Source organism: Corvus hawaiiensis, chromosome 16, assembly GCF_020740725.1.
Source record: "Corvus hawaiiensis isolate bCorHaw1 chromosome 16, bCorHaw1.pri.cur, whole genome shotgun sequence".
NCBI classification, from domain to species: Eukaryota; Metazoa; Chordata; class Aves; order Passeriformes; family Corvidae; genus Corvus; species Corvus hawaiiensis.
The window spans coordinates 1486434-1514315 of NC_063228.1; the positions used below are offsets into that span (position 1 = coordinate 1486434).

Sequence of the window (27882 nt, forward strand, 5' to 3'; positions counted from 1 at the left end):
CACCTGCCTCATCTCATAATTCTGTCCATGAACCCACCAGGCTCCATTTAAAACCAGCAGGGAGATCTGGGCTGCTAGCAAGGCTTTTGCTGAGCCTCCCTGCTTTGGTAGTGAGAATGTCTTCTAACTTCCAGGACTAATTTACCTGAGGAAAATTCATAACCTCTTATTGTTATTCCAGCTCAGTTTCATCAAGTTTTTCTGCACTGCTTTTTATCCCTTTATATACATGTGCATCTAGCACATGAAGTCTTATAAAATGCAATTAATACTGTGCTGTATCATTAGAAGTGTCTGTGATTACATTCTGGGATTTTTTCTCAGCTGCTTTCTGTTGGTGACTCATTGTCATTCAAGCCCAGCTGGCACAACTGGGTTCTTGGTTGTTTCTGACTGCTGAGGTTTTATAGCAGATGTATTGTTACAGGCAGACAAGTGGAGAACCTTGTGTTTATTACTATTGAATTCATCCCATTTTTATCACTGCAATCTGCAAGGTCATCTGATTCTTACATGAAATACCTGTCCTTCAGTCCTCTGCCAGCAGTATAATTCCTTTTTTAATAACTTCATCAGTACTTCTCATGCCACAGCTGTTAATGAAAGTATCAAGACAGGCAGACCCCAGGCTCCTTCCTTAAGGAATAACTCTGATAAGCTCCACCAAGTCTGACATTGCCCCTTTCTGCAGTGCCCCTTTCCTCTCATTTGTCTCTTTGAAGCTGTATTTTAAAACCTGCTCCCAAGCTTTTCACAGCAGGGAAATCTGACAAGCATTGCCTGCGTGGTCCTTGCAGTGTGCTTAACCCTAGAGTGTTTGATCTCTCAGACACTGGACTTTTCTGGTCAGGTTCTTCTCTATTCTCTGCTTAGCTTTAGTATTTTTTGGTCTTTTTCATGTCCTTTTACTTCTCCAGAGAAATTAGGAACTTGATCAAAGATAGTTTTACGCTTGCCAGGGGTATGAAATCTGCAGTGCTGGTAATTTTCATTTGAAGAAATGTTGAGCTTCTTCCATGTGCAGTCTCCTGAGGTTCTGAATCCACTTTCTATCTCTCATTTGTAGTATATCATAAGCATCTATGAATCAGAAGAACATCATAAGAATCCACAAATCAAACAATAGCTCCAAACACAGTAGTAAGTTATGCACCATAATTTATTATAATACAAACAAGTTTGTCAAACACAATATATTGTCTACTTATGAAAATATCAATATTCACAATTTAAATAGGTGATAGGTCCCATAATTTTATATACCAGCAACTCATCTAAAAAGTATTTTGTTCCTAGCTGTGGTCTTCAAGGACGTATACCTGTAAGTAACTGCAAAACTGTCCATTCACAGCTTATTTTTTCTAATTGTAGATATTTGAAATACAAATTAGAGTACAAAAGACCATCTCCACAACAAAGATGGTTTTGTCTCCAGGATACTTTTTCCCTAAATAATGACACTGTATGTGCTTGGTTAAGTTTTTACTATTGGAAAATTAGGAGGTACAAGTAATACAGCAAGACAATGGCTAGTTAGCAACAGTCATTGCAAGATGCTTCACACAACCAAAAATAAGGCAGGTATTATCAACAGCAGCTCCCATATGGCAGACTAAAAAGTCAAGGCTTTATTATCCAAACTGGGCTCTAAGAAGGCTTCCAATGTCTGCTAACAAGATACAGTTTGATCCAAAGCCCTCCTGAAATGATGTGGATTGGAAAAACCAACCACAAAACCCACTAGCAACCTTCCCTTTGACTTCAAAGGGCTTTGGAAGTAAGCTTTTAAAGCCTTAAATTATCAGAAGTGAAATGACCAATCCACTGTACATGAAAATTGCACCTTGTCATTGCTAAAGTGATATGGAAAATGATTGTGAGTTTTTCCAAATAAGTTACAAGGATTTAATGCGTTATTTTTCATAGGGAAAAAAATAGTCACGCAGAAAGATTTTTGTTTTTAAATATAGTAATTTACAAAAATACATTATCAGGACAGAAAAAATCAGATGACACTGATAGTTTGCAGGATAAACATTATGTTACAAAAATTAATAAGTCACAGCATGTGAATGGCAGCATATGCCATGCACTTAATTGAACGTTTTTTAATAAATAAAAGCCCTAAACATTCACTATTTTCTTTAAGGTTACTTTTATATTAAATAGAATAGAGAACTTCTTGTATAAATAGGTATTTTTTCAATAGATACATTCTCAAAAATGAACCACTTATCTACATAGATATTGCACTTCAGACTCATTCACGTTTAACTCAGACAAGCATTCCTCATAACAAATGTAGAATAAAAATAAGTTATAAATACAGTGTTTTTCCAAAATGAAACATACAGTACCTTTTCCATAAGGTAACTTTGGTTACTATCAACTGACAAAGACCAGAGGGAGGTTTCCAAGAGAAGGGCAGGAAGGATGGACACACAACTGAATTTCTGTAATACACTATAAAGGGAGCAATAATTTTAACCTTGTCATGACAAATACAACAAGGCTGAGCATCCCTTTTACACTTTTACATTATTGCAAGGGTGAAGCTTTGAGATCACAAGGACAAACAGCCAACAGACTGAGAAGCTCCTTATTTTTCTCTGGGGACATTTAAATGGATACCATCCCTGTGGTGGCCGAGGGTAGAAAAGGTCAGCTTTTCATCTCAGCCCAGTTCCCCAGACGTGCCCCCCTCCTTGCTCTGGCCTGCGTGGTCCCTGGGCTGCCTCAGCAGAGAATTGCTGAGCAGTTCTGCCAGTGGCAGGCCCTGGGCATCCCATCTCTGCTCCTGAGAACACCCCTTTGCCCGGGGGCCTGGTTTCCATGGCCTTCTGCTGCCATTCCCTGCTGGGGAAGGCGAGCTCGGGGTTGGTGGGGTTGGCTCCTGCAGGATGTGGGTACAAGGCATTGTGCAAACACAGCCTTTGTGGCAGAAGGGAACTAGGCTCGTCCTCAGCAGGACTTCTGCCAGCTTGGCATTTCTTAGGGGATTTGCACCAAAGCTGAGCCATCCATCTATTTCAGAGAGATGCTTTCAGCCTTCTGATCCCACCTTAGTGGGACTGACTGGATCCCTCCTCAGAGGACCTCTCTGTGTTAGTTCCTGATGCACCATGAGCTCCCTGATGGCACTGGAGATGGGCACAGGCACAAATGCAGTGTTAGCACCAAGCTACCACTGATTTGCAGCTCCTGAGGAGCTCCACTGACCACGCTGGGCTGGTGTTCACCACACACCTTCACTGCCCTCATGCCAGTGAGGTCCCTGAAGTGCCCACTGTAGAATAAAGAGGTTGTGGCATGTGGCTCCAAGAAGCCACATGCCAAGATTTGAAAGGGAAAGAAATTAAAAGAAATGCATTTTCAGCCTTCCTGTAAATCTCTTATTTTCTACAGTCAGCATTGATGGGGTGCTGGTTTTTGAGTGTGAAGGAAGAGAAGCTAACCTCCTTTAAATAAGCTAAATACTTAGATCAGCTTAAACTAAGGCTTTAATGTTTTTACTGCTGTTGGGTATTTAATGAATTTCTTTCACAGTTTGTTTTTTTTTTTTTTAACAACTCAATGGCAAATCTGCAATAGGATGGCATCATCCCTCAGGAGAAAGTCTTAAGTTGAGGTTTTTATATGTTAATCCCTAAAGGCCTGAACATGGGGGATAACTGAGAGTCTGTATTGATTAAGAATGAACTTGAAGGCTCTGATCACTCTGCTCACAGGAGCAGCTTCGGTGAGAGCTCTGCATCAGGCAGGACTTGGTTTCACCCTTGAAAGTCCTTAGACACCGTGACTGAAATAGCTGGGGAAAGATGCTGCTTTTGTTCTTGGCTCTAGAAACATCCCTCCCTCCCTCGAGCTCCCCTGTCTCAGTCACATTCTTAAATAACAACTTAAAACAAGCAAATGTTGGCAGCTTGCAGGATTGCTTTCCATGCCAAGGCTGCAACAGGTACTGTATCGGTCCTCGAGCCTTGGTCAAATGAGCCAAAACAGGCTTGTCACCGTTTGTGTCTCACAGGCTGCCTCCTGCAAGGAGGTCTTGACAGCACAACTGTGTGTGGTGGCACTTCATGCCAGAATTGACACATAATTTTTGGCAAGTGCATGCTCCAGAAATGGCACCTTCCACAGTATGCAAAAGCATCCATTTACTTTGTTGATTGCAAACTGATGGTCAAGTAAGGTTTCGTTGTGTTTTAAAAGGTTGTAATTAAACACTGCTGTGGCTTCACCCCTCTGATGACTTCGGATTGCACTGGTGTTGGGATGCAAAACATTTGAGTGTGACTGAACACTAAGACTTGAACTCTGAAGCATATTCAAAATGCTATATAAGAGATGGAGGTGTTTGCCTTCTCACTTTTGCTCCGAAAATCAAGTGCTCCTGTTTCCTCCTGACAGTCTGATCTGCCCCTGGCCACCCAGGGAAATGAAATCAAATGACCTCTCTTCAAAACAGCCATTTCAGAAAATTACATCCTGAAGATGTAACCACTTGAAAAGAACTTGCACCCAGAAACTCCAACTATTGCCCTTTTCATGGTGATATTTTTATAGGCTTTCCATTCTTATCATACTGGTAAACAAGCATTTTGATGCAGTGAGAGTTGGCTGGGGAAATCCAAGGGCTGCTCGTTATGGAAAAGTTATGGTTTGTATAGAATTGCACAGGCTGCTTCTGACACTTAAAGAAGGCTTTCAAGGTGGCAGCTGCCATTGTGCGAAACCTTTTGCTAATAAAACAGTAGAGGAAGAAATTAATGGCAGTGTTCAGCAGTGCCAGCATATTGGCGATGTCCGACACAATATGGACCACCCAGCTGTTGTTTATAGGCGACACGTAGAGGTGATACAATATCATGATTATTCTTGGCGCCCACAGTATGGCAAAAATAGAAGTTATAGTAAACAAAATGGCTGTTGTTTTCCCCGTGGAGTACCCTCGCAGGCGGAAATTGCTCTTTCGCCGCAGCTTGTACACAATGATGGAATTGAGGATGAAGAAGATGGAGCAGGGCACTAAGTACACGGTGAAGCAGTGCACCCAGATGAGGACGTGGTGCATGGACGTGCTGATGTAGTCTTCACTCCAAATGTTGGGCCACCAGTAGTAGGGGATGCTGGTCAAAAAGCAGGTGATGTAGACGCTCACAATGACTTTGCGGGTGCGAGCCGGGTAGGAGACGGTGTGGTACTTGAGGGGGTGGCACACCGCGATGTACCTGTCGATGGTCAGCGGGACCGTGATCCAAATCGACGTGTGGATGGAAGAAAATTCCAAGACCTCAATTATTTTGTCCAGTACCTGAGGCATCTGTTTGTTTAAGATGAAGTCTTCCATGAGGAAGTCAACAAAGACGATGAAGAAGAGAACCAGGATGTCGGCAGCAGCTAGAGCTAGAAGGTAATTATAGGAGGACTTCTGCCTGCGAGCTACAAGCTGGGAGAGGATGATGACTGTCAAGATGTTTGCTGTGGAAAAAGAAACACAAGAGTTAGGCTATTAAGATGTAACATTAGCTTTTCTGAGCACTTGCTTGGAGTTGTTCAAGCACTTGGCAACATGACCACCTAATTAAAATTCAAGAAACCAAAAGGAAAACACCCCAGTCATGTCCCTCGGTGAAGCTGTTGCAATGACAAGAGTGTGTGGCCCTGCCCTCAGCTCTGGAATCCATCCCTGAGCAGGGGATGCTGGGACTCCTGTCTGTGCACAAAGGGAGGGGTAGCAGGAGAAAAAAAGCTCACACACACACACTTCTATTTCTCACCTTGCTTTTTTTCACTTTTACATGTAACAAGGGATGAATGAGAAGGGTAATGAATATAAACAGCCCTTGCAGTACTTGAGAGATTTGCTGGAGCACTAAGGTGTAGCCAAATTTTAACTACTTTCTCTTGTTTACTAGAACTTACTGTGTAGTCTTGAATTGGAAAAAAAAATAAAATCCTATTATTCCTACTATCAGTTTGGCTAGAATGAGACAGACAAGATTGTTCCCATCAGAAGCTGGTATCACTTGGCTAGAATACCTGGAAAAGTGCTTAAAAATCAGAGATGTGGTTACTGTACAAGTGAGTGCCAAATGTTTGTAGTTGATACTTTTCTAAGTCTTCTGTAAATCACCTCTTCTGTGCATTCAGTGCTTCAAACATTTCTGCCAGCTTTGATGGATTTCCCAAAACAAATCAACAATAATTGGAAAGATTCCTTTAAATCAGAGAAAAAGGAAGTTGCTGACATGAAGGTAATGACGGCCTAGGACGTGTCCTACAACTGAAAACGCTTGTTTTTTTAAAAACTGTTTTTCTTGGCACTGAGAAAACTTCCTCCTTCATGAACACCTTCAAAGCCTGCTGTCTGGGAGCAGATTTCTGCCACCAGGGAAATGAACTGCAGCAGAGTGAATGATCTTGACTAACAGCCCTCACCTATTTTTGTGTTACCTGAACGTATTAATTTTGTATCTTGGAAAAAAACTAACCCAAACACGACAATCAACTGACTCTTTCCCTATATTAAAAACAAACAAACAAACAAAAGAAAAGAAGCACGATCTTTCCAATGGTACAGTCTCAAATTGCCTTCAGGGGAATTTTCCCAATTCTGTCCTCCATTAATGTGAACGCAGCTGCATTGATTTCAGCTCAGCACAGACGTGGGAGACAAGAGGTGATATCACCAGAACTGCTGTGTCATTTTTCACTCACTTGCTTAGAAATGCTTCTGCTGTGCCTGCAGACGAGCCCTGGAGGTGCAGTGAGTGATGTACTGTCAAGGAAATCCTCGAGCTGGAGTGTTTATCAAGGCTCTGCAGCCACTGCTGGTTTTGGCCAGCCAGGCTGACCGGCTCAGCTTCACAGATATTGGATGTGACCCATGGGGTGCATCTCCTCTTTAAATCCTCTGGATTCGACTCGTTCCAGTGGCAGCAGCTGGAACCAGTGTGCAGCAAGGGCGATGTTTGAAGGCACTGGTCCCTGCTGGTAGCTCTGGCCTGACTGCCAGAGCAGCTCCTGCAGGGATGCTGAAGCCGTGCCGTGTTCAGGTACAGCAGCCCTGCTCCTCAACTCTCTGTCTACTGCAGGGTCCTGCTGTTGGCCTCTAACTCCACTCTGTTTTGCTCGAGGAGCAGATTTAGGAGCAGTCTTTTGCACCCCTTTGCCCCTGCCCCTCTCAGGGTTCCCCACCACGGCAGTACAGCGTGTGCTGAAATGCAAGTTATTTATCCAAGGCCAGCGAGCCTTGCTTGGTGAGCCAGATTAGAAAATTGATCTGATGAAGTAAACATGAGCTCTACCTAATTCCTTCTGCAAGGGTTACTGTACCTTGTACTGGAAATGCTTCCCCTGGGATCACATTAGAGCTTTTTCCTTGCTGGATGATATGAAATACAGTAACACCATCTACTTTGTGCAAACAGATACATACTGGGGTGCAGCAGAAAGTTGCCGGTGTGACTGTCTCAGCACAGGGTCTGTGAGTATTTTTCCTGCTGCACACTGTATAGGGAAAGTGTAGCTGAGCTATGGATGCCTCAGTCCTTCATCCATTTCCTAGCCAGTGTTAAGCTGGTCCTTGGTTGTCCTCAAACTGTTCCTAAAGCTCAGGAAAATGGGAAAGGGGTAGGGACACCACTCTCTGTGATCAATTGTGTCCTTGTGCCAGTGTCTCGGTAACTCCTGAGTGCCTCTTCAGTGTCCTGCTCTCCTGTGGGCAAAAATTACCCACTGTGGGTGAAAGGTGATAGAAGAGTATCTGTGACCATATTTTAACCTTGCTGACACTAATTCTTGCACTAGCAAGGTAGTCTGTGATGAAAACTATGGCAGAGATGATGATGATGGAGATATAAAAGTATCTGTCTCTGCTGTAATGTAGGTGGAGCTACAGCTGCTGGATAGGTCAGCACCCCTAAATTGTCCTGGATGGTACACTGCCCATCTCCTGCAGTGTATTCTCTAGATACTAAGTGGTTAAGATCATTTGAATTTGAAAGAGATTGATCACTGTGCTGGGAGATGATTAGGGGATGACAGATGGGAATTTATGCCAGCGTCGCTTGCTGCAGTGCAGTATTCTGAATTTATAAATATCTGTTTGAGAACCAGGGCTTGATTGGGGACTAGCTGGCTGAAGCCTTGAGGTGCTGCTGGCAGATGATTAGAAGCAACTGTACAAAATGGCAGTCTCAATTCTTTCCCTCCTGGCATGAGGACATGAGACATTTGAGACACAGCGTCCTAAGGTCTCTGATACCCAAACACCTTTGGTCCAGGCTGCTCAAAACACAGCCACCTTCTAACTCAGCCAGGCTGCACCACAGCACACTTCCATCTCTCCTCTGACACCTCTTCTGACTTTATCAGCTTCTAAGTACAAACTGCAGCACCAAAATTCATGCCATTGGAGGGCCATTGTGTCTTCCTTTAGGAGTAACTTAGGCTCCCATGTGGATTTGGGTTTACTTCCCATGCCAAAGCCATGCTGCCTTGGCTGCAGAGCCTGGGCAGTCTTCTGTGCCTCAAAGCGGTGCCTGTGAGCTGAGGGCAGAGTTTTGCCCCCAGCTTCTCATTTCATGGGTTACAGCCATCACTCAAATAGTGTCTAACAGCGGCCTTTGCAGGGATTTGAAGAGCTCCTTTCACTGACTACTTTCACTGCACGTGAGCAGGAGTGATTGTATCTGTCCAAAGAAGAAATAGGCATAGTTCTGGGCTTTATTTGTGGTTTGTTTTTTTTTTAATTGAGAGCACTTTGCAGCCTCTGCAGTCAAATGGCCTTTACAACACAAGCAGTAGCCCCCTGCATTGGTTCAGCAGTTGAGCTTTATAAACTACCTAAATGAAGTAGCCACGAGTGTTGCTCGCCAAGCGTGATTCCGTTAGGTCACGGAATAGAATGGACACCTTTTAGCCAACACAGCTGTTGCTAGGATCCCCACAAATTATCGTGTAATGTGGGAAACTTCTCTGCAGGCTTAGCAGTAGTCACCTGACTGGCACAGAGAGATGGCTTACAAAGGGGAAGTTTTAAGTTGCCTCAGAAAAAATGTTAGTAACACCTCCTTCTCAGATTTAGGAACTCTGAGAATGTAAGTACAATATGCTAAAATAAGTGGTGAGAAAAAGGGATGTTCTGGCTTGATGGGAATAGATGATTTCCTCTAAGCGAGGAGGCAATATTCAAATGTAAACAGGTACTGTTTACTGCTCACCAATAGTTACCAGACTGGAGATGAGGACGGCGTTCAGCCCTGATTTAGTGTGGGAGCTCTCTGGAGAAGCTGATGACAATGGGTGATTTCTGACAAAGGCGTTACATAACAGAAGCTATTAAAAAAAAAAACCCAACCAAAGATGCTGTGGCAATGGAAATACATGTTTTTTACTGATCTTGGCTATAGCTGGTTATGTGATCTTTTCCAATGACCTCTGGATGCTGTTTGTCCTTAAAGAAGATAGGCTAGGTCCACATTTCCCTCTTACAGCCAGTGTGGATCAAACTCCGCACTAGAGCAGATGGGGACAGACTGAACGGTGCTTCAGTTTGTTCCTCTCTTTTATTGTCATATCCTGAGTTCCTCCCTTAAACTGTTGTGAAGCCTAAAGAGATACTTTACAGAATATAATTACTGCAATACAAGTTTTGTCTTCCTGGGGAGTTCCTGTGAGGATTGACTTTTGAAAATAAATGGATTTATTTGTTGTTCAGTTGTCCGAGTGCTGTCAAACAGCACACAGCAAGGCACCCCCACGAGGGAAGAGCTGTCAGCCCCTTCTGCTGGTGCCTGCATCATCTCCCAGGGAATGGAGAGGGATATATGCAAAAAAAACTGAGCATCATAAAAGCTATGGCAGGAACGGATGCAGGATTGCTGCTGGAAGAGGTTTCACATCTTTGGGAAGGCTCTCGTGTGGCCTGTGCTTAGCAATCCCATCTGCAGGGACAGACCGTGCCAGTTCTGAGGGTGGAAGAGAACCTGGAGGTAGAGGAGGCCCAAGATCCTTCCCAGGACAACCCAAACTCCCTTCTAGGTGCAGGAGGCCGGGTTAGCTACTGCCAGGGAAAACACAGCACGGCCTTGTGCTTACGAGTCACAAGTGAATGAGAGAGTCGGTGCCAGAGGCCAGATTCTGACAATGAAATCTGGCCTCTGGGGCCACTTTTCTCACTGACAGCATTTATTAGCTGAGATGGCTCTGGGGAAGGATGCAGTGAATGAGGTACTCTGCTCTGCAGCTGGCATTAGCCATCAGTGGGTCACGGAGGCCAGAGAAGGATTTTAATCCAGCAAAAGCACTTCCTCGCTGTTGGAGGGCACAGACACAGCAATGGCACGGAGATGCCAATGGCTGATACTCCCTTTGAGCCTTGCCAGCCACGAGGATGGAGTGCAGCAGCTTGTCTGGCACAAAGGTGTAATTACACTGTGCTGCTTTTGGCTTTCCTAGACCACTGGAGTTTTTCTGGAGCAGTCTGTATAAAACAGGGCTATTTGTGCAGTATGAGAACAGCCCAGGAACACTGGGCTAGGATGTGGGGAGGTCTGGTTTGTGCTCACTGGGGCCACGCGTGTGTGTGACAGGGATCTGGTTCTCCTCTTCCCATCTTCACTCTCCTTGTCCACCTTTCCTGAGGCGGGCCTGCAGAGCAGAAAGTCTCTAATGACTCTCAGACATTCCTCCTGCCGCTCCAAAGCCTTGCTTAGAGGCTCCCACACAAGGATAAAAATGTCTAAAATGCACATCTCAAAGTCTAGCCTTGCATCTTGCTACCAGAGCAGGACAGCCTTCTAATGGAAACTGGAGCTGGGAACAGAAAAAGTGATCTGTAAAATGATGCAGAAGTCATAAAAGGAATTTGGTTATTCATGCAACATATCTGGAGAGACAGGGATTTTCAAGGCAGTTTGGGTGTCTCATTTGGCAGGTGTCTGTGGCTTCTAAATGTGGGCTGTCAGTGCAGTGTAAGAGGTCTCAAGCTGAGTAAGTCGAGTTCCAGGGTGACCATTCTAACCTTTCGATACCAAATGCCAAAGTACTGCGGCAGATGCCAAAGGTGTTTCATGGGATGACTGGGATGGAGAGAGGATGTGACTTCATAAGGACACTGCCGTGAATTCTTTACTGAACATGAATAATTAAGAGGATTTTACCTTCGATTGTGGTTTTGCTAAAATAAACTAGTCTTTATGTCTTCCTAAAGCATTAGGTAATGCAATAGGAGCTCAAGATTGCAAACCCCATGGCCAAGCTTTCTCAGAGACTACGCCAATTTTACACAATATGCAGGAAATTACAGACTTTGTAAAACCATTGCAGTTTGGCTTTATTTGCCCACGGAGAATATACTGCATCCCCACTAGATATATCACTGTGCTGTGTGCCAGTCAGGACACTGAAGAAAACACACTTGGAGTGAACAAATGTGTGAGAAATATCCTAGTTTGATGTAAGTGACTGACAGGTGATTTGTCTTGAGACCAAAAGCAACCTCTAGAGCACCTGTCTGTGCAGGCAATACTCCATAAGATTGAAAAGATGGAGAGGTTTAATGACTGTACATTGCAGGGACTCTCTTAGGTGGTAGAAGGGAACAATTCCAGTGAAAAAGATGTTCAGTGTTACAACAGGCAAGCTTCTCTCCCCGTCCATGGATAAAGGGGTAAAACTCTTTTTGGTCATCTTCTGTACTGCTCATTCTGGTCCTGCTTGGCTGCCTCCACTTCACTCTCTCTGCACAACCACACTGGGGTCCTGGGGGGCAACCCCACACCGTCTTCTCCCACGAGAGAAGCTTACCCCAAGAACAGCACCAAAGGCACTCCAGACATGGGGAGTTAGGATCTGTAAGTACATATCCATATTCTGCAAAATGAAAACTGATTTGTGTGTAAGGTCTCCTGTGCTCAAGGAGTGATTTTGGCTTTGCTTCCTTTTCTGGTGTCTCAAAGCTAATGGGAAAAGAGATTATAGGCTCAAAAAGACCACCTGAGACAGAAGGTGGAAGCTTTTGTGGACAGGGATTGCTTTGCCCTTGGTGTGTGAAAGCAGAGCACACCCCCCACCAGGACATCTCCGTGTTGTTTGTTTGCCTACACAGAGTTGTGCCGTGTGTGGATGAAGGCCTTCTCCTGCTGCCTTCGTTCTGCTGATTCACCCCCATTTTATGGAAGGCAGCAGAAAGAGGATGAGGAGGAGAGAACTAAGTAAGGGAGTGGATGAAGAACAGCAGGATATTAGACTGCCTAGTGCTTCTGAATGTTTTGACTGCTTAACAACTGGGGGCTCTGCATTACCCACCTACCGTGAAAACTGGCTGTGCTCTCTCTTTTGTGTCATTGTCATTTCAAGGAAAAATGTACTTTGGAGTTTTTCCTTTCCAATCCATTGTAGCTGCCTGCCATGCAAGGTTGTGCACTTCATAGTCTGCTGAGCCTCCCAAATATGGCACCTCATTATCATTACAGCCCCAACAGTGTTGTTTCCTACTGACGTGGCAGAAGAAATCCAAAGTTAGCAATTGTACTCGTCTAGTGGCATCCAGAAATGTACAATCAACCTCTCCCCAACCCATGCGTTAGCATGGGTTCAGCCACATGCTGTCTTCCAGGCTGCAAGATTTTAGCAGCTGCAGGCTCCAGAGGTACTGACCAAACGAAATCACTCCCATCTGCACACCTTGCTGTCACCAGTTCTGTGCAGGAACAGAATGAATCTATTATTTTTCATAATGGTTCTTCTCTCCTTAAAGAACAAGCATTCATTTTACAATAGGAAATGACTCATTTTAAGCGTGTTAGCAGCAGTTTTGTTCCCCTCTGCCCAGCACTGCTACTGTAAATGAGCTGTAGTGCCCTTCAGTTGCTCCAACAGCCGAGCTAAAGTTCCAGCAATCTATTTGTCCCCTTTTAAGTAGGATGCAATGTACTGGCCTTGCATCCAGTTCAGATTTTAAGCAGAGAATATATGGTCTTTGAGTGAAAAGGGTGGTTGAATCAGGTCTCAGGAGGGTTTGGTTCCTGTTCCCTAATGAGCGACAGCAGAAGAGTGCTGTTTTTTCAAGGTCATAACAATACATTTTAACAACTCTCCCACTCATATTTTCGGATCTTCCTTTAGCACTTCTATTTTTCAGGTATGCTGCTATGAGAAAAGCTATTTATTCAGGTGTTGGAAATGCTCTCTTTAATCAGAAGCCTGTACTGTGATTGCAGAAGAATATACTAGGCAGTAGATGGCAGGAATCCAAAACGAGTCGGACACTTCCACAGTGCTGTGTGCTCTGTGTACACCTTCCTCTGCCTGCTTTGGTATTTACTGCTACTACACGCCACGTGGGTCGCCAGCAAATGTTGCTCCGTGTCCCCCTCACCGCTCAGGGTACTAACTGGGTCACAGCTGTGGGCACAGGGATGGCAGCGCTCTCCAGGTCTCATTCCCCCACACAGCCTCGGAGTGGAGGGAATGCAGCTGGGCTGCTGCATGGTGATGGTCTCTTGGGTCAGGGGTGCTCAGCCCACCAACAGCACCTGCCTTGCCAGGATGATGACCCAGGCATGCACATCTCCCAGAGAGCCTCCTTATCCCAAGCTTTATACAGGGAGAAGGCTCCAGAAGGATCAGGTCTCCATCCTTTCGGCTGGCCTGAGACCACCCCGCAGTTTGCACAGGCTCAGTGCACCCATGTGTCAATCCAACACCCTAGGAAGGATCTGCCTCGCTGTGCAAGGACAGCCAATCTGTCACCTGCTAGGGCAAGGTCCATAGCTTGGACTCTCTTCACAGAGTGTCAAACCAGTTAGGCACCCCTGCTGAGCTGACACGTTCCTCCAGGTCAGGACTGCAGCTTCTCTCCCTCTGCATGGAGCCCTGTGAATGCACCCTGTGCTTGGCTGGGCTTTGGATGACCCGGGTTGTCCCCATCTCCACATCACCTTGTTCAGCAGCAGGTCTGACATGAACACTACCTGTTCACACCTTCCAGCTGGGAGCAACCAAGCATGTCCAGGCTGCTTTCCCAAGCTTGTGAAGTCCTGAATCTACATTTAGATCAGTGTGACCGGTTTAATGCAAAAGCCTAAAGCGCAAGTAAAAGAAACAGTTGTGTACCAGGCTCCTGAAGTTTGGAGTGGCACTTCCCTGGAGTACTGCTGTGAGTCTGTTGCCTCCTGGAGATGCTGTAAAGGTGCTGTGCTTTGTGTCACTGGGATGCAACGATCCCTGAAGCCAATGCACATCCCAGGTAGGCAACTGACTGGGGAGCAAAATGGAACCAGCAATCCCACTGGGATTGACTAAGAAAGCCAGATTTCACTCTGCCTCTCACACTGTCAGGAGGAGATGAGCCCTGGGAACCTGGATCAGGCCAGACTGTGATCTAGGAAATGCTGATGCTCTGTCCTTTCAGCAGCAATATGCTCCCTTCCTGATGGAAAAACGGACTGCATGCAAGGCAACTCCATTGCTGCTGCTCCTTCTAATGAAGCAGGAATCAAGGTCAGAGCCAGGTTTCTGCAGCAAGCAGTGCTGCTTCTGTGCCTGACCTTCTTGGTTGTGTTCAGTGGCCCCACCACAGAAGGAGCTCTTTGGTGCAGCTGCTTTGTGCAGTTCTCACTGACAAAGGCAGAGACAGAGTGGTACCTGTTGCTCTTTGCTTTCTCACCTTTACCACCCTCCTCTTGGACTGAATCAGAGCAATTTATTCCCTCCCCCACATCCAACACCATCCCCTCTCTAGCATTTTCTCTCACTAAAGCAAGAAACATTTCCATTAAGACTTTTTGCAGCCCCTCTCTTGCCTCCCAGCTAACTGCAGGTACTTCAGAGGTTCTCTCTGACAGACAAGGGGAATGCAGGGTTAGCAGAGCAGGGGCTGCAGAACGGCTCCATAAATGAGAAACCTTCCCCTCTGAATGGGAGAAGACCCCACCTCAGGGCCTCTGCCTCATGCTGCTCCCCACCGCTGCACTGGCATTTTCTCCTTGTTCCCTGCAGCCTGATCCTGAGACACCCCACTCCTGCCAGCAGGACCACGTACTTGTGGGACACCTTTGCATGCCTGCACTCGAAACAAGTTTCAAAAACCTGTCTCTGTCTTATCAGCCTCTGCTTAAAATGAAAAGAAGCAGCCTCCTGGCCCAGGTGCCCGAAGGCACGATGACCCCTGGCAGAGCTGCAGCCAGCTCGGGTGCAGCACCAGCCACGCAGGGTCAGTGGGGCTCTGTGGGTGCCTCTCTGTAGGGTCCAGCCTGTCCCTTCCCTCTGTGTGCTACTGCCAGAGCAGGGCTGAAGGGAGTTTGCTTTGCGCTCTCTCCTCTCTGCTATCTACAGACTTTCTGGTGGCTGGCTGAACAGAGGGAGAAGGAGCCACTGCTGAGAGCCGGGTCTGCTGAGGTGCCTGGGTTATACAGGGGTGGGAGGGGGAGGATGTTTCTGCTGCACACACTGTCAGGCCTGGCATCGCTTGGCCTCAATGTGGAGTTGTTGAGTTAGTGAAATTTCCTTCAGATGCTACAGCAGAAAAGGTGGAAACAGTTAACTGGCTTTTCTTCTCATCAGTCTTTCTCCAAGATTTGTGGCAAGGAGTTAACTCTTTGCATATCAGCAAAACATTGCACTAGTGCTGTATTTGAGGACAGATCCTAGACAGGGTTTCTCTTAAAATTCTTGGCACCACACAGAGCTAATTAAGATCCCACATAGTTCAGGACTCTTTCTCTAACAGCCAATAAAGCCTGCTACCTTTACAAATTTCTAATGTCAAAAAACTGAAGAGCAGCTTCAAATTAAAACATGAAAAGCTCTTTTTAACACTGCTCTCGCCCTGTACCCCATCCTCAACGAAGCTTGGCTGTGTGAGCCTTCCCCTAAGCACATCCAGCTTGTTCTCATCTCTGTGCAGTCTCATGAATTTCTCATGCACTCAGCACACTGTGCATTTACTCAGTACACTGTACATGTGCAGTGAGTCCAGGTGTCAGTGCCAGTGCTCTGGACACATCCACACCTGATGTAAGCCCACGGAACTCAGCAGTGCTGCACCACCATGCGCTTTGGCTAGTTCTGTTAAGCACTGGCACTGGTGCCACTGCTCTAATCAACTGATGTCTGATCCCTTGAGAAATGCATGAGACCACTGCTAATTTGGACTGTGTCTGACTTTAACCATGTTCTTAGAATGACAGTGTTAGGTCTGTAATTACAATGCAGTATCCCCAGGGAGCTGGTGCAAGTATGTGCAGAACGTTCATTAAATGACTTTTCTTGTTGGTGCACGCAAGACTTTCCCCCGTTTCAGAGAAGCACAAAGGCAAGCTTAGCCACAGAGTGCTTCATGACAACTTCTTCACCTCATAATCCTGAGAGGGTCTTGCTCAGTTTCTAGCGGACTGATGTTGAAGTCAGAGCCTCTCATTACTATGGAATCTAAGCAGCCCCTAAGGAATTAACGAAGGGGAAACTTCCTCCTATCCCTGCTGGCTGAGTCTCTTCAGGTCAGGGCTGAGACTCATCAGTGTTTTGGAGCACAGACACTTGCCTGTGCTCTGCATCCTCTGTGGGTAAATACAGGACTTAACTTTCCAGTTCTCTGAACTATTAGCCAATCTTCAAATTTTAATTGTGAGACAGAAAGGGGGGGGAAAAAACCCCAAACCAAACCAACACAAAGCACATCAATTCCTACGGAGAGTATTATTGCATGCATGCCACTCAGAGGCAGGCTTCTCTTCATGTCTGATTAAAAATTTTTCTATGAAAAAATTGCTTGAAGAAGGAATTAAGGCGAACAAACATTTGGAAACTATGGACTATTACCTATCATCACTGCTTGCCATTCCATATGCCACTTAAAATAAGTAGCTCTACACAGACAAAACCAAACTCTCTTGTATCACACCCTTAAAACACCAATTCACCTTGGTGCATCAGAAGGCTCTCACTTTTTCCCCAACTCATTCTACCTGTCCTTGGGATCACTCTAAGTCACTGTCAAGCTGGAGGTGTTAAGCCAGTGAGCAAGCCACGCTGTTTGCCCACCCCAGCTGTGCTGGGATGGCAGCGCTGCCCACTGTAACTACAGCAGCTCCTCTCCATCCTGCGTGCTGAGGCATCTCACTGGCAGCCACAGGTAGCCCCCTCCAGGAGGAAGCACCTGCTCAGTCCTTGTCTCGGCTGAGACAGTACTGCCAATGTGATGCTCGTGTGGCATCTGCACGTTTGGAGCTGTGTGCTGGCAGTGGTGCCCCACAGGTGTTCACATCCAAGCTTGGGACATCCTTTCCTTCCTTATTTGGACTGTCTCAGCTTTTCTCGTTCCAAGCATCTCTATAATGTCTTTGTCCCCCTTTTAAGCAGGAAATTTTGCTCAGGGTTATACACTCTGGAGACTGGTCCCTGCCAGCTGGGACTTTCTTCCAAGCCCTGTACCAGCATTCAGGGGTCTCAGTGTCAGCATTGCCATTGCCTTTGGTGCACACTGACCTCAAGACTGGACTTTCTACCTACTGTCCTGCTCCACCAGCCACAAGGACAGGCTCACGAGTATGACAGCTGTCTGCTAAGCTTCTGACAGCATGCTCCTTCCCCAGTCAAGTTCCGTAGTGGTGGTGTGTCGCTTCCTATAGCCAGCCCTGCCCCACAGAGTCGGGTGGGGATTTGCACCAGAAAAACTCGGCAGCTACACTTGTGCTGGCCCGGCAGGAGATCGGTGGGGACACGGCCGCCTGGGTACCGCTCTGGTACTCACATGGCCAAAACGACAATGGCAGAAACTTCACGACAGGCTGACTCTGTTCGTCAAGTTCAAAGTCAGGGTGCCCGAAGCCGGGTAGGAGGGCGAGGGCAGGCAGGGACAAACCCTGGCGAGGGAGGCAGCACCGGGACGGCAGCGCGCCGGGCGGGGAGATGCTGTCCGGGGGATGCTGCTGTCCGGGAGATGCTGCTGTCCGAACCGCCCGCGCTTATCCCGCCGAGCACGCGGAGCCAGCGCGCCCGGGGCATCCCGAGGACACCGCGGGCGCTCCCCCCGCCCCGCCCCGCACAGCGGGCAGGAGCCGCTCCGGCGGGCGCTGCCGGGGCCCCGCAGCCTCGCCCGTCCCGCGGCACTCACCCGGCAGCCCGAGGCAGAGCAGCAGGCTGTAGTAGACGACGGGTGCGTATCCCAAGCCGCAGCCATAGCGGTGGTGCGCCAGGAGCGAGCCGTTGTGGAGGTGGAGGTGGCTGTGCTCCATGGACCCGCTGTCCCCGCTGCCGGCGCTCGCTCCGCCGCACGGGCCGCCCCTCGCACGCTCGGCGGCGGCGGCGAGCGCGGCGCGGCCCCGCGGCGGGCGGCGGCACATGGCGCGGCCCCCGGGCAGCCGGCGGGGCCGGGCCGGGCCGGGCGGGGCGGGGCGGGACCGGCCCCCGCCTCGGGCCGCCCCCGGCAGCCCGGCTGCGAGCGGGGAGCTCCGCCGGGAGCCGCCGCCTTCCCGCTGGGCAGCGGGCTCGCCCCGCAGCGAGCAGCAGGAAAAGGGGTTTTCTCTCCAAGCTGGCACGCGGGTCAGTGGGAGGAGAGCAGAGGCGAGGGCCGTCAGCCCTCGGTGTGCCTGGCTGCAGCCCTGGGCTGGGCTTCCGACCGGCTGGGGAGGCAGGGGCTCATCCAGCAATAGGCGTTCGTATCTGCGGCGTCAAAGCGCAGAGCCGGGTTAACAATGCACTGTCCCTCCTCTGCCCGCAGTGCTGCGGGTGAAGCACGGGGCGGCCAGCGGGGACACCGCCGTGCTCCAGCGGGGACACCGCCGTGTTCCAGCGGGGACACCGCCGTGTCCCCCGTGAGCGGCTCCTGCAGGACAGTGCTGAAGGGAAATCAGTTTCTAAAACCTTCTTCACTCATTCCTTAAGGCTTGTGTACTTCAGTACATAGTCCCAGGTGTAACTACTAAAGGATTTAGAGTTAGGCTTGTTGCGATAGGGTGATGGAAGCCTGTCCTTTGTGCTAGTCAGTGGGCTGGTCAGGTGTGAGCACATTGATACGTCCAGGAGGTCATGGTTTAGTGATAAAATAGATGTTTGATTGCAGTGCCTGCCTACTGAGCAGAAAACAAGATGGTTTTTCACCCAAAGTGTTCAGCTGAGCCCCACAGACCAGCACGGTGTGTTGGAAGAACCCCCCGGGTTTCTGAGGCTGCCAGAGCAAGCCAAGAGGGATGTACCTGTCCAACGTGAGGTTGGTCAAAGAGCTGTGTCTGGTGGGACGCACACAAGATACAGTGGGTGGGTTACAGAACTAAATGAAGATGTGATCCTTACTCTCTGAAAACATCCGACTGCTTAGGGTGGATAGCTGTGGGCCATCAGGTGACTCAGTAAGGACTTCTGCACCTTTGGGTTTCCAGGGTCTTGTTTGAAAAGTAGTTTAGCTTCTGTCTGGAAACATAGCCAGGAGCAAGTAAGGCTCTGGTCTTGCAAGGACTTGAGTAAGTTACTTTGCTGGGAGAGTCAGTAAGATTATTCACGTGCTTAAATGCTTTATAGAAGAGGTCTTTTTGAATTGTACTGAAACTGCTGTCCACCTTCCCAGGTTAAACATGCTAGAAAAAACATGTTTTTTCTCTGCTTTTCGGTGGATGTCTTCATGAGTGTAAGTTAGAGTCTGCTGGTACAGCTTTTATGGGGCTGTGATCCTTTTGAAAAGAATTTTTTCTAAACCATTCATTCAAATAACCAGCAGAAGTGTATAAAGCAGTGTATGTGGGGGTGATTATATAGTACAAAGTCCTGTGAATTCAGCTTTGTCTGGTTTTCTTTTTCCCAGATATTTAACTTACAGGGTCTTTTTTGAGGTTTTTTAAAGTTCTTCTCATATTTCTGCAACAGACCTGAGGAGGAAAGAGATCTTTTATTGCCTCCCGAAAGAGAGGTGATTTTTCCTAGAGCCTTTTCTTGGGGGGAGTAAGTACCTCAGCAGGGCTAGAAGCGTGACTCACTATTTCGAAGTTAAGTGACGCTCATCAGCAAAACAAAACACAGAAGAAGGGGATGGCAGTAGAGCAAGTGATGGTTAAAAAGTGCCACATCCAGTTTGCAGCACCATGAGTCTCTCAACTTTCCGGTTAACAACAGTGAGATCCCACGAGAAGCTGGAGGCTAAGGAAGAACCTCTGCCATCTATTTTCTGTTGTGCTGCTGCCACTTTTAAGTCTGGCCTAGTTTTGAACATCCTGAGCAATCGGGCTTCCCTGGAGAGGGCTGTTTCTCTAATAGAAGCATATGTTTCCTCAGAGCTGGAGTTGTCTCCAGGGCACAGTTCAGGTAGCTGCTCGTGTGCTGAGGAGAGCTGTTGGTAATAAGAATCTTTTCCTATCTTCCCACCTGGAACTCTCAGTAGAGCCTCACAGGAGGCTCTGCTGCATGTGACCTGCTCCTATTGTAAGAGGAGGAAAACTGGGAGGTTTGTTCACATTCACTAACAGTTCCCTCTCTCCTGCCCTGCTAATGGAGAGGCCACAGAAAGTAAATCTGCTCCTCGTACCTCAGTTAGCTTAATTGAAGCTTCCTGAGGAACTTTTCTGCCTCATTGCACCAAGAGCTTCTAAGGCAGGATGAACTGGGTTTCCACATCTGATTTGCTTTTGCTTCACTGAAGTAAAATTAGTGAAATACTTTGTAATATATCAGAATTAAGGGCCCAGAGTAAAGGTGAAAATTGCTCTTGTGTTCTGTGTGTGAATGGTGTTTGGAGGGGCTTTTGTCCTTCAAACAACTTCAAACCAGTTTTGGCCTGAATGAAAAGAATTTGGTTTTTCTGCTCTCTGAATTGTGCAGTAACAGAACCCCAGACAGAAATGTCAATAAAGCCAATTCAAAACTAACCACAATGCTTGCTTCTACTTATAGCTGTTTATTTTTAAGCTTCTCTCTGTTTTCTGAAGGGATGACATTTATGTGTAACATCAGGGCCGCAGTGAGGAGAGCACTGCTCTGCTGCTGAACTAACAGGCAGGTGCCTCTGGAGCCTTGAGGAGGACGGCTCCTGAAGCTCATCTCATAAACAGCCACAGGCTTAGACAGTGAATGATGTTTATTCTTTTCCTAAGAGCAGTTTATTGTTTTCATGGCATGCTACGTAACAATAACAGGTGGAATTACTTCACTTTAAAATTCCAGGGGCACTTGAACTTGGTCAGCTTCCTTTTTTTTTTTTTTCCCCAGAGGGAATGAGCCTTCCTAGAAACTGCTAGACAGTGATCCTGGTGGCAGGAAGATGGAGTGATGAGTTAGTCACACACTCCCCCATCCACTTGGGCCGTGGAACAAAGCACTGGTGACTTCAAGAGACAAGAGCCATTCCCTGAGGAGTCGGGAAGAGCCAAGGGTTGCGTTGTTGCAGCAAGTTGGTCATTGCTGTGAGTAACATGCCTGGAAGACAGCAAAGGTGAAACTGGAAGGGTAATGCATGGAGTGTGTAAAGGGATTGGGAGAGGCTGGGTGAAGGTAGAGAAGTCTCTCAAAGGAAGAGGTGTTGTTTGGCCAAAAAGATGCGTGTTAACAGCTACCAGAGGCCAGGGACGTTGGCAAGAGAACTGGTTTAGGGCCTGGTCAGGGCTGTCTCACCTGGGTTGTAGTGCTGCAGGAATTAAACTCAGAGCTGCTTCAGAGAAAATGATACCTGTAGGAATGACAAGTCTTAGATTATACCTTATTAGATGCTTGTATATAATTTTGCTGCAATGAAACCCTTTCCTTCAAAGCAATATTTTTATCTTTCCTTACTGTTAGTCTGCAGGATATTTGAGTCAAATTCTACTCCTTGTGAGTTAAAGAACTGTCTCTATCAATAGCATTCTGCAGGTCTCTCCAGACTTGGAAGGTGAGGGAGACCTTTCTATGTTCTCATAAAAGCCATTAAAGAAAAAAGGTGATTATGAAAGTTCTTTACTGGAGCCTCCTCAGTGCCTATGCATTGGCAGGCTCCAGTTTTACGAGAGAAGAGTGAAGATTTATTCATTTTTAAGGTCAGAAGTTTTTCTTGTTGCCAGGGAAGGCTGTGGGTGCATTATGGCTTCTCCAGCTTGTGCTGCAGGTCCACAGCCTGCACCCTCAGGCTCCACAGCCCTGCAGACTCCTCTTCATCTCTTCTTCCTTTGGCCTTGTATCTCCTTGGAGAGCCCATGAAGGTTACAAGAGGTCTGAAACACTGTCTGTAATGGAGCTTTGCCTATGTGAACCAACTGAAAACAAGTTTAAAGCTTTTAAACACCAATTATTTCCTCTTAGAATTAAATGTTTATTCCCTGAACTCCCTTTTAGGTTTCAACTGACAAATCTCATTGTAATTAATTTGAGCTCTATTGTGAGTACCTTTTCCAAGGGAACAGAAAACAGATGTGATAAATGCCTGAACATGAGATTAAACCTAACATCTGTTGTTTTAAAGAAGAGTTACAAAACATACCGTGTTTTGTTTGTGTTTAATTGGTAGATGATACACCTGATTTTCCACTGTTGTCTTTTGAGGTTACATTGAAAACGTCTGGTAGAAATGTGCCCTGAGGTAAACTCATTTGACCTGTCCAGTTTGCAGTGGTTATGACAAATCACTGCTATTTTGGCAATAGTCAGCATATAGATGGTGTTTCAGATAAAATGAATGTGTTACACACAGTAGAAATCAAACTCTTTCTGCAAGACAGGAAAGTGAAAAGGATCCATCAGGAGCTTGTATGATGTACTTGTATGATGCTTAACTACAGAATTTATGGGCTAGTTCATATGTTTAGCATAAGCATATGCTTAAATCCTTTGCTGGATTTAGACATAAATAAATTAGGATTAAAATGTAACTACTTGACAAATCCTTCTGAAGATGGAGGCTCATTTATCCTCTCCCCAAGGTGAAAAGAAAGCACATGGGATTCATGTCACAGACTCAGTGCATTTCCTCTACTGTGATTGTAAAAAGTTGGATAAGAAATACTTGAACGTTCGAGTTTCCTTGAGCTGGAAGTTCCAAGTGGTTTAACTGTAGAAAAGGTGTGGCATGCACAGAGCTCGAAGTGGAATGCTGACAGATGGAGGTGACACTTCCTTGCCCCGTTACGGAGCAGAAACCAGCTCCACCCTCTGAATACCAAGAAGAAGGGTGAAAACAGTTTAGATTATCTCTTATTTTAAAACCATTGTACCAATTATTTTTACTGATTATTGAAAAAAATAAGGTATTATTACAAGGTTATAGTGCATTCCTATTTGCCATGCTAAACCTCACTAGACCTCATTTCAGGATCAAGTCACAAAGTTAATTACTTTGTTCTGTAGCTTAGGGTTTCCTATGCAAACGCCATGTTTAGCTGGTGTGGTTAAATCCTCTCTGCACATCTCAGGCCAAGCTACATGATTTGGATTTGGAGCTTTTCTTTAAGAAAACACATAATCCTCCCCATAGTTACTCGTTGGTGCCTTTGCTGGAGCGCAGCGGGCACAGGCGCATCCGTGCTGCTGTTGGCGGGGCTGGCACGGCTCCCGTGTGCAGTGGCCAGCACTGGCTGGTGGCAGGGTGCCCACAGAGAGTGTCTTGTCGGGAGGGGTGGCTCTGGCCCGGCCGTGCCTGTCACGGGCACGCACAGCAGCAGCCCTGCAGCCCCTGCAGCAGCCGCCCGCTGGCCTGCGGTGCAAATGAAGGAAGGTCCTGCAGCATCACCTTCGCTTTCTGTGGGAAGGAACAGGAGGCATAAAGGAGTGAGGCTCCATGGAAAAGAGGCTGATGCAGACTCTGGTTTTGTGGCCAATTAAAATAAGTTGCAAGGCCCCTTGTTAACTTCTGCCCGTCCACCAAATGAGCAGCCAGCCTGAGCAGAATAAGATTACTTTCTCATTTTACATAAAGCTTTCACATGCTATCCCCCCTATTAATTAAGTAGATTAAAGGTTCTGGCTTCCTTGCACTCCTCTTTTCTTGTCTGATACACTTTGAATTAGATGTAACCATTATAAAATGATCAGAAGAAAAGACTGATTTTTTTCTCACTTTCTAGGTATTGTGGGTATTTTTAGGTACCACACTTAGCAGATACAGCAAAAATACCTCCCTGCAGGTGGATGCTTTAAGTGGTTATAAAAGCCACTATTAATTTGGTTTTATTTCCTTGATATAAAAAAAATCTTATTTTGAATTTTCAGCAAGAGTAATTTGTCTGTCAGTGGACACATATTCTCCTCAAGGCTTGGCTTGTTTGTTGTTGTTATTGTTCTAGGTAAAAAGAGTAACTGCTTAATCAAACAGCAGTGCCATTAAAAATGTTAATGAGCTTTGTATCCAGTCTTACTCTCGTGCAGTTCCACTGACTGTGCCATGATTTCTCTTGATTTACTTTGGCATAAGTGAGGCATAAGCAGAATCCATCTCGGGTTAGCCACAGCTTTACTGTAATCCGTGAGGTCAATGAGAGCACAAAAGGAAGGAAGCTCTACATAATCAGAAATCAAATAATGCAATCCCCCTACAGCTCCGCTTAGTGCTTGCTGCTGATGTCAAACATATGTCCAAGCCTACGCTGGAGGCACCACCAGCAGCTGCCATGGGGAAGAGCAACAGGACCAGTTGTGTGCCTGAGCCCTGAAACTAGAAGTGGTTTTGATTAAATTCATGTCATTTTACAGGCAGGTGCAGTGCTCTGATATCTTTATGTTTATTCTGCTGTTCACCTGCCTCTGCCTATGGCAGGAGGAAAAAATGTTGGAACACATCACTGAAGAAAGGAAGAAAAAAAAAAAAGGGAGGAAAACAAACTGAAAAAATTGAACTTGTCAGTGTGAGCAGGGAGAGGGATGTAACTGCAAACACCCTGATGCAGCTCAACTCAGTTGAGACCATGGAGCAATTCTCTGTGCAGCAGCAGAGCTGCAGCCAGCCTGGCTTCTAGGTGGGGACTGCTTTCATTAACTTCAGTAAGATTGCTTCACTGAGTGGGATGAGCAGGATTTGGGTTTTAGAAAGCTGCAGAGAATACCATCGCAGGGTTCTCAGATATTTTTCCCTGTTTAAATTGGCTCAGCAGGCCTTGCAAAAATCCCTGTGGGTTTGAACAAAAAATTATTTGCAGTTTCCTAGAGGCCGACAACTGTTTCTCCTCTAATCAGATATTGCCCTGAAGGGAGTTTTGGTCTCCCCATGGATCAGGCATCGGTAATCTAAAGTTACTTAAATGGGGCCAAATCCTGCTTGCTGGCATGTTTTAAAGAGGGTTAGTAGTTTATGTTACATCCAAGTCCACAAAGGCTCCAGATGATATACAGTGTGTGGTAAGATTACATGGTAAAAGTTTCTGTCCTTGATGATATTAGTGCTTGGGCACACTTTTGACAAAGACATACAGCTGTGATTTTCCTACCTTGAACTTGAAAGAGAAGTCAGGATTTAATTTTATGTCAGCACCCGGAGGCTCTTTATTTCTTGCCTTTGCTCTTTATTGCTCCCACACTGCAAACACAGAAGTCTCCAATAATACAGCCTATGGAATCAGAAATGCAGGGTCATGCAGTGCTTGCTATTGGCCCCTGAAGTCCAACTTGGGCACTGCTATAAAAGCAGAGACTCCTCTGCCATTGACTCTTCTCCTCCACTGCTGTTGGCCTGGGAACACTAGAGCACTTACTGACCACAGAGCTTTTCTTCCAGACACAGACAGAACAGTATTTTCCAAAGGGGCCACTGATCTTCGCCTGTGGAAGGTGTCAGTGGCCAGCAGTTCCAGTCTGAGGCCTCAAGTTCATTGTTGCACCCACTCCTCATGGTTGATATGCAAGGGCTTTGTCAGATCAATGGCAAAATTAAATTCCAGAGTCAGGAATTGATTTGTAGATTTGGGTTTATGTGAGAAAGGAAAGGCAAATCATTAGGAGAATTTCAGCCCTTTCCTTTGTTTTTCCTTTGTACCAGCCAGGGTCCTGGGCCAGCTGATGCAAGTGCCCCCCCAGTTAATTTTGTTAAGTCCCTGTGCAGGCAGATGTTGATGGGGTACTGTGCTAGCAAGGAGTTGCCTGCAGCTGTGGGCTGGATGCTCTTCTTTTAGTCTTTGTGTGAACCCACATATTTTTGAACTTCTCTTGCACGATATTGGTGGTAGATCTTAAAATACATGTTGGATCAGACAGCTGAGTGTTTCCTCATTTTCAGGGATTCGTACTTTTTGTGATAGTTGTGCAATGACCAATTCAATAAGCACTTGTTTTGCAGTTTGAGGTAGCTAATGGATTTCAAAGCTATTTGCTATTGTAATTTTTTTGCCTAATTGTTTTCTGTCTGTAACTGTATGCCTCCACTTCCAGGACTGACTCTTACATTCCTGTGTAGTGAGATTGATGCAGATTCTGTCCACAGAATGTCACTCTGTTCAATAGCAATCAGGGGTGCAAACTGAGGAGACAGAGGCTGCAAGGAGATTATTTTCAGCTGCCACCCGAAATGCAATTTCTAACCTGCTTTTGGGAAAAATGACACCCTGGTCTGAGAAAGTGGGTAACCTATCATTTTATGAGGCAATCATTTAAAACTGTTGGGCAGCTGACTAATGAAAGAGACAAACAGGCTGTACATGAGTCAGTTTTCTGAGTCGGTTTTACAAAGGTGGTTTTTGCACGGACAGGGGTTTATAACCAACGTGCTTTTTGAGATCCTTGATTCGTTGTGGCATGTGGGAAGGGACTTGTAGGTCAGCACCATGTCTAACACTAGGGTGGTATCTAGTTTCTGTAAATATTGATTTCTCTTTGAACAGGTTGGCTTTAACTTGTTTTTAATTAGTAATGGCAGATGTTCAGCTGGGAGAACATCTAGGGATCATTATTCTAATAATGTCCTATTAGTTTTAAACCTTCCTCTTAATGTAAATCTGTAATTAGAGTGCTGTCTCTATCTGCTGCATCCTACTACCAATTCTATCTGTAAGCCAATACAGTGGGATGCCAAAAAGCTGCAGGGATTGTAAATTGTGTCTCATGACTCTGTGTTTCGGGTAATTGCACACCGAGGACAAAGCAGCACAAAGCAGCAGAATGGCAGCAGCAGCCCCCACCTCCTCAGAGTCCGTAGGAAGGATGTTCCCTTGGGTGGAGGATGCTTTGACAGCAAGGTGGAGGTGGAGCAGGGGTTGTGGTGTGTCCCACTGGCACAAACAGAACCCGTGGGCAGAGCAGCCTTTGGGAGGATGATGGTGTGTCCTGCAGGAGTGCCTGCCTGCGTGCCTCAGATAATGTGTGGTGGGAGTCTGAGGAGGCTTTCCCTCTGCTGGAAGCTTTTGGCTTTGTGTGTGTTTAGAGGAAGGCTCCTCCCGTAGGTCTCTGATTCCCTGCCTCACCCGTGTGCAGTTCCCAACACGGCAGCACTGACTGGGCACCTCCTTGAAGAGATTTTGTATCCACACAGCTCCTCTGGTTCTCACCAAGACATTCCAGCATCCAACTGACAGTGAGTCACCAAACCACCAGCGAATCAGGCCAGGAGGTGTCTGTAAGTACAAGTGTGCAGAATTTAGCTGGTTTGGTGGTTTTATCCACGTACCTTGTCTCTTACAAACAAAACCCAACGCATTTCATTCACTGTCCTCTGGTGGCATATTCACTTTTACCCATATTGATCCTTCCTCACAGATCCATTGCATCTGTGGATCCCAAAGGAGAAGTTAATGTCCTTTTTTGTACACGTTGCAAACCAGCTGTGCAAAGACCATATTAACTGCTTACAGAAGGGTTGGCCTTCTGATGGCCTCCAGGGGTTTGGGAGTAGATCCACAGTCCCCTGCTCCCACCCCACTGACCATGAGAGGTGCACTTCAGTGTGTTACTCACAAAACTCCAATCCCATTCATGTTTGCTAGTTCAACAGAAAATGCT

General features: G+C 46.5%; 1 protein-coding gene across 1 annotated transcript; it reads right to left on the reverse strand.

The window, feature by feature from the left end:
• Window positions 1-1141: 1141 nt before the first annotated feature.
• Window positions 1142-18304, reverse strand: GPR139 (G protein-coupled receptor 139). The gene is made up of 2 exons (XM_048321291.1): window positions 18125-18304; window positions 1142-5481 (listed from the first exon to the last, which is right to left on the reverse strand). The coding sequence occupies exons 1-2, from the start codon at window positions 18243-18245 to the stop codon at window positions 4547-4549; spliced, it is 1056 nt and encodes a 351-aa protein (XP_048177248.1). The 5' UTR covers window positions 18246-18304; the 3' UTR covers window positions 1142-4546.
• Window positions 18305-27882: the final 9578 nt, after the last annotated feature.

Coding starts and splice junctions, on each gene's coding strand:
- GPR139 (XM_048321291.1), bottom strand. CDS start 18,245: ATGGAGCACAGCCACCTCCACCTCCACAACGGCTCGCTCCTGGCGCAC. Junction 5,482..18,124: donor GCTCTGCCTCGGGCTGCCGG/GTGAGTGCCGCG, acceptor CTTTTTCCACAG/CAAACATCTTGACAGTCATC.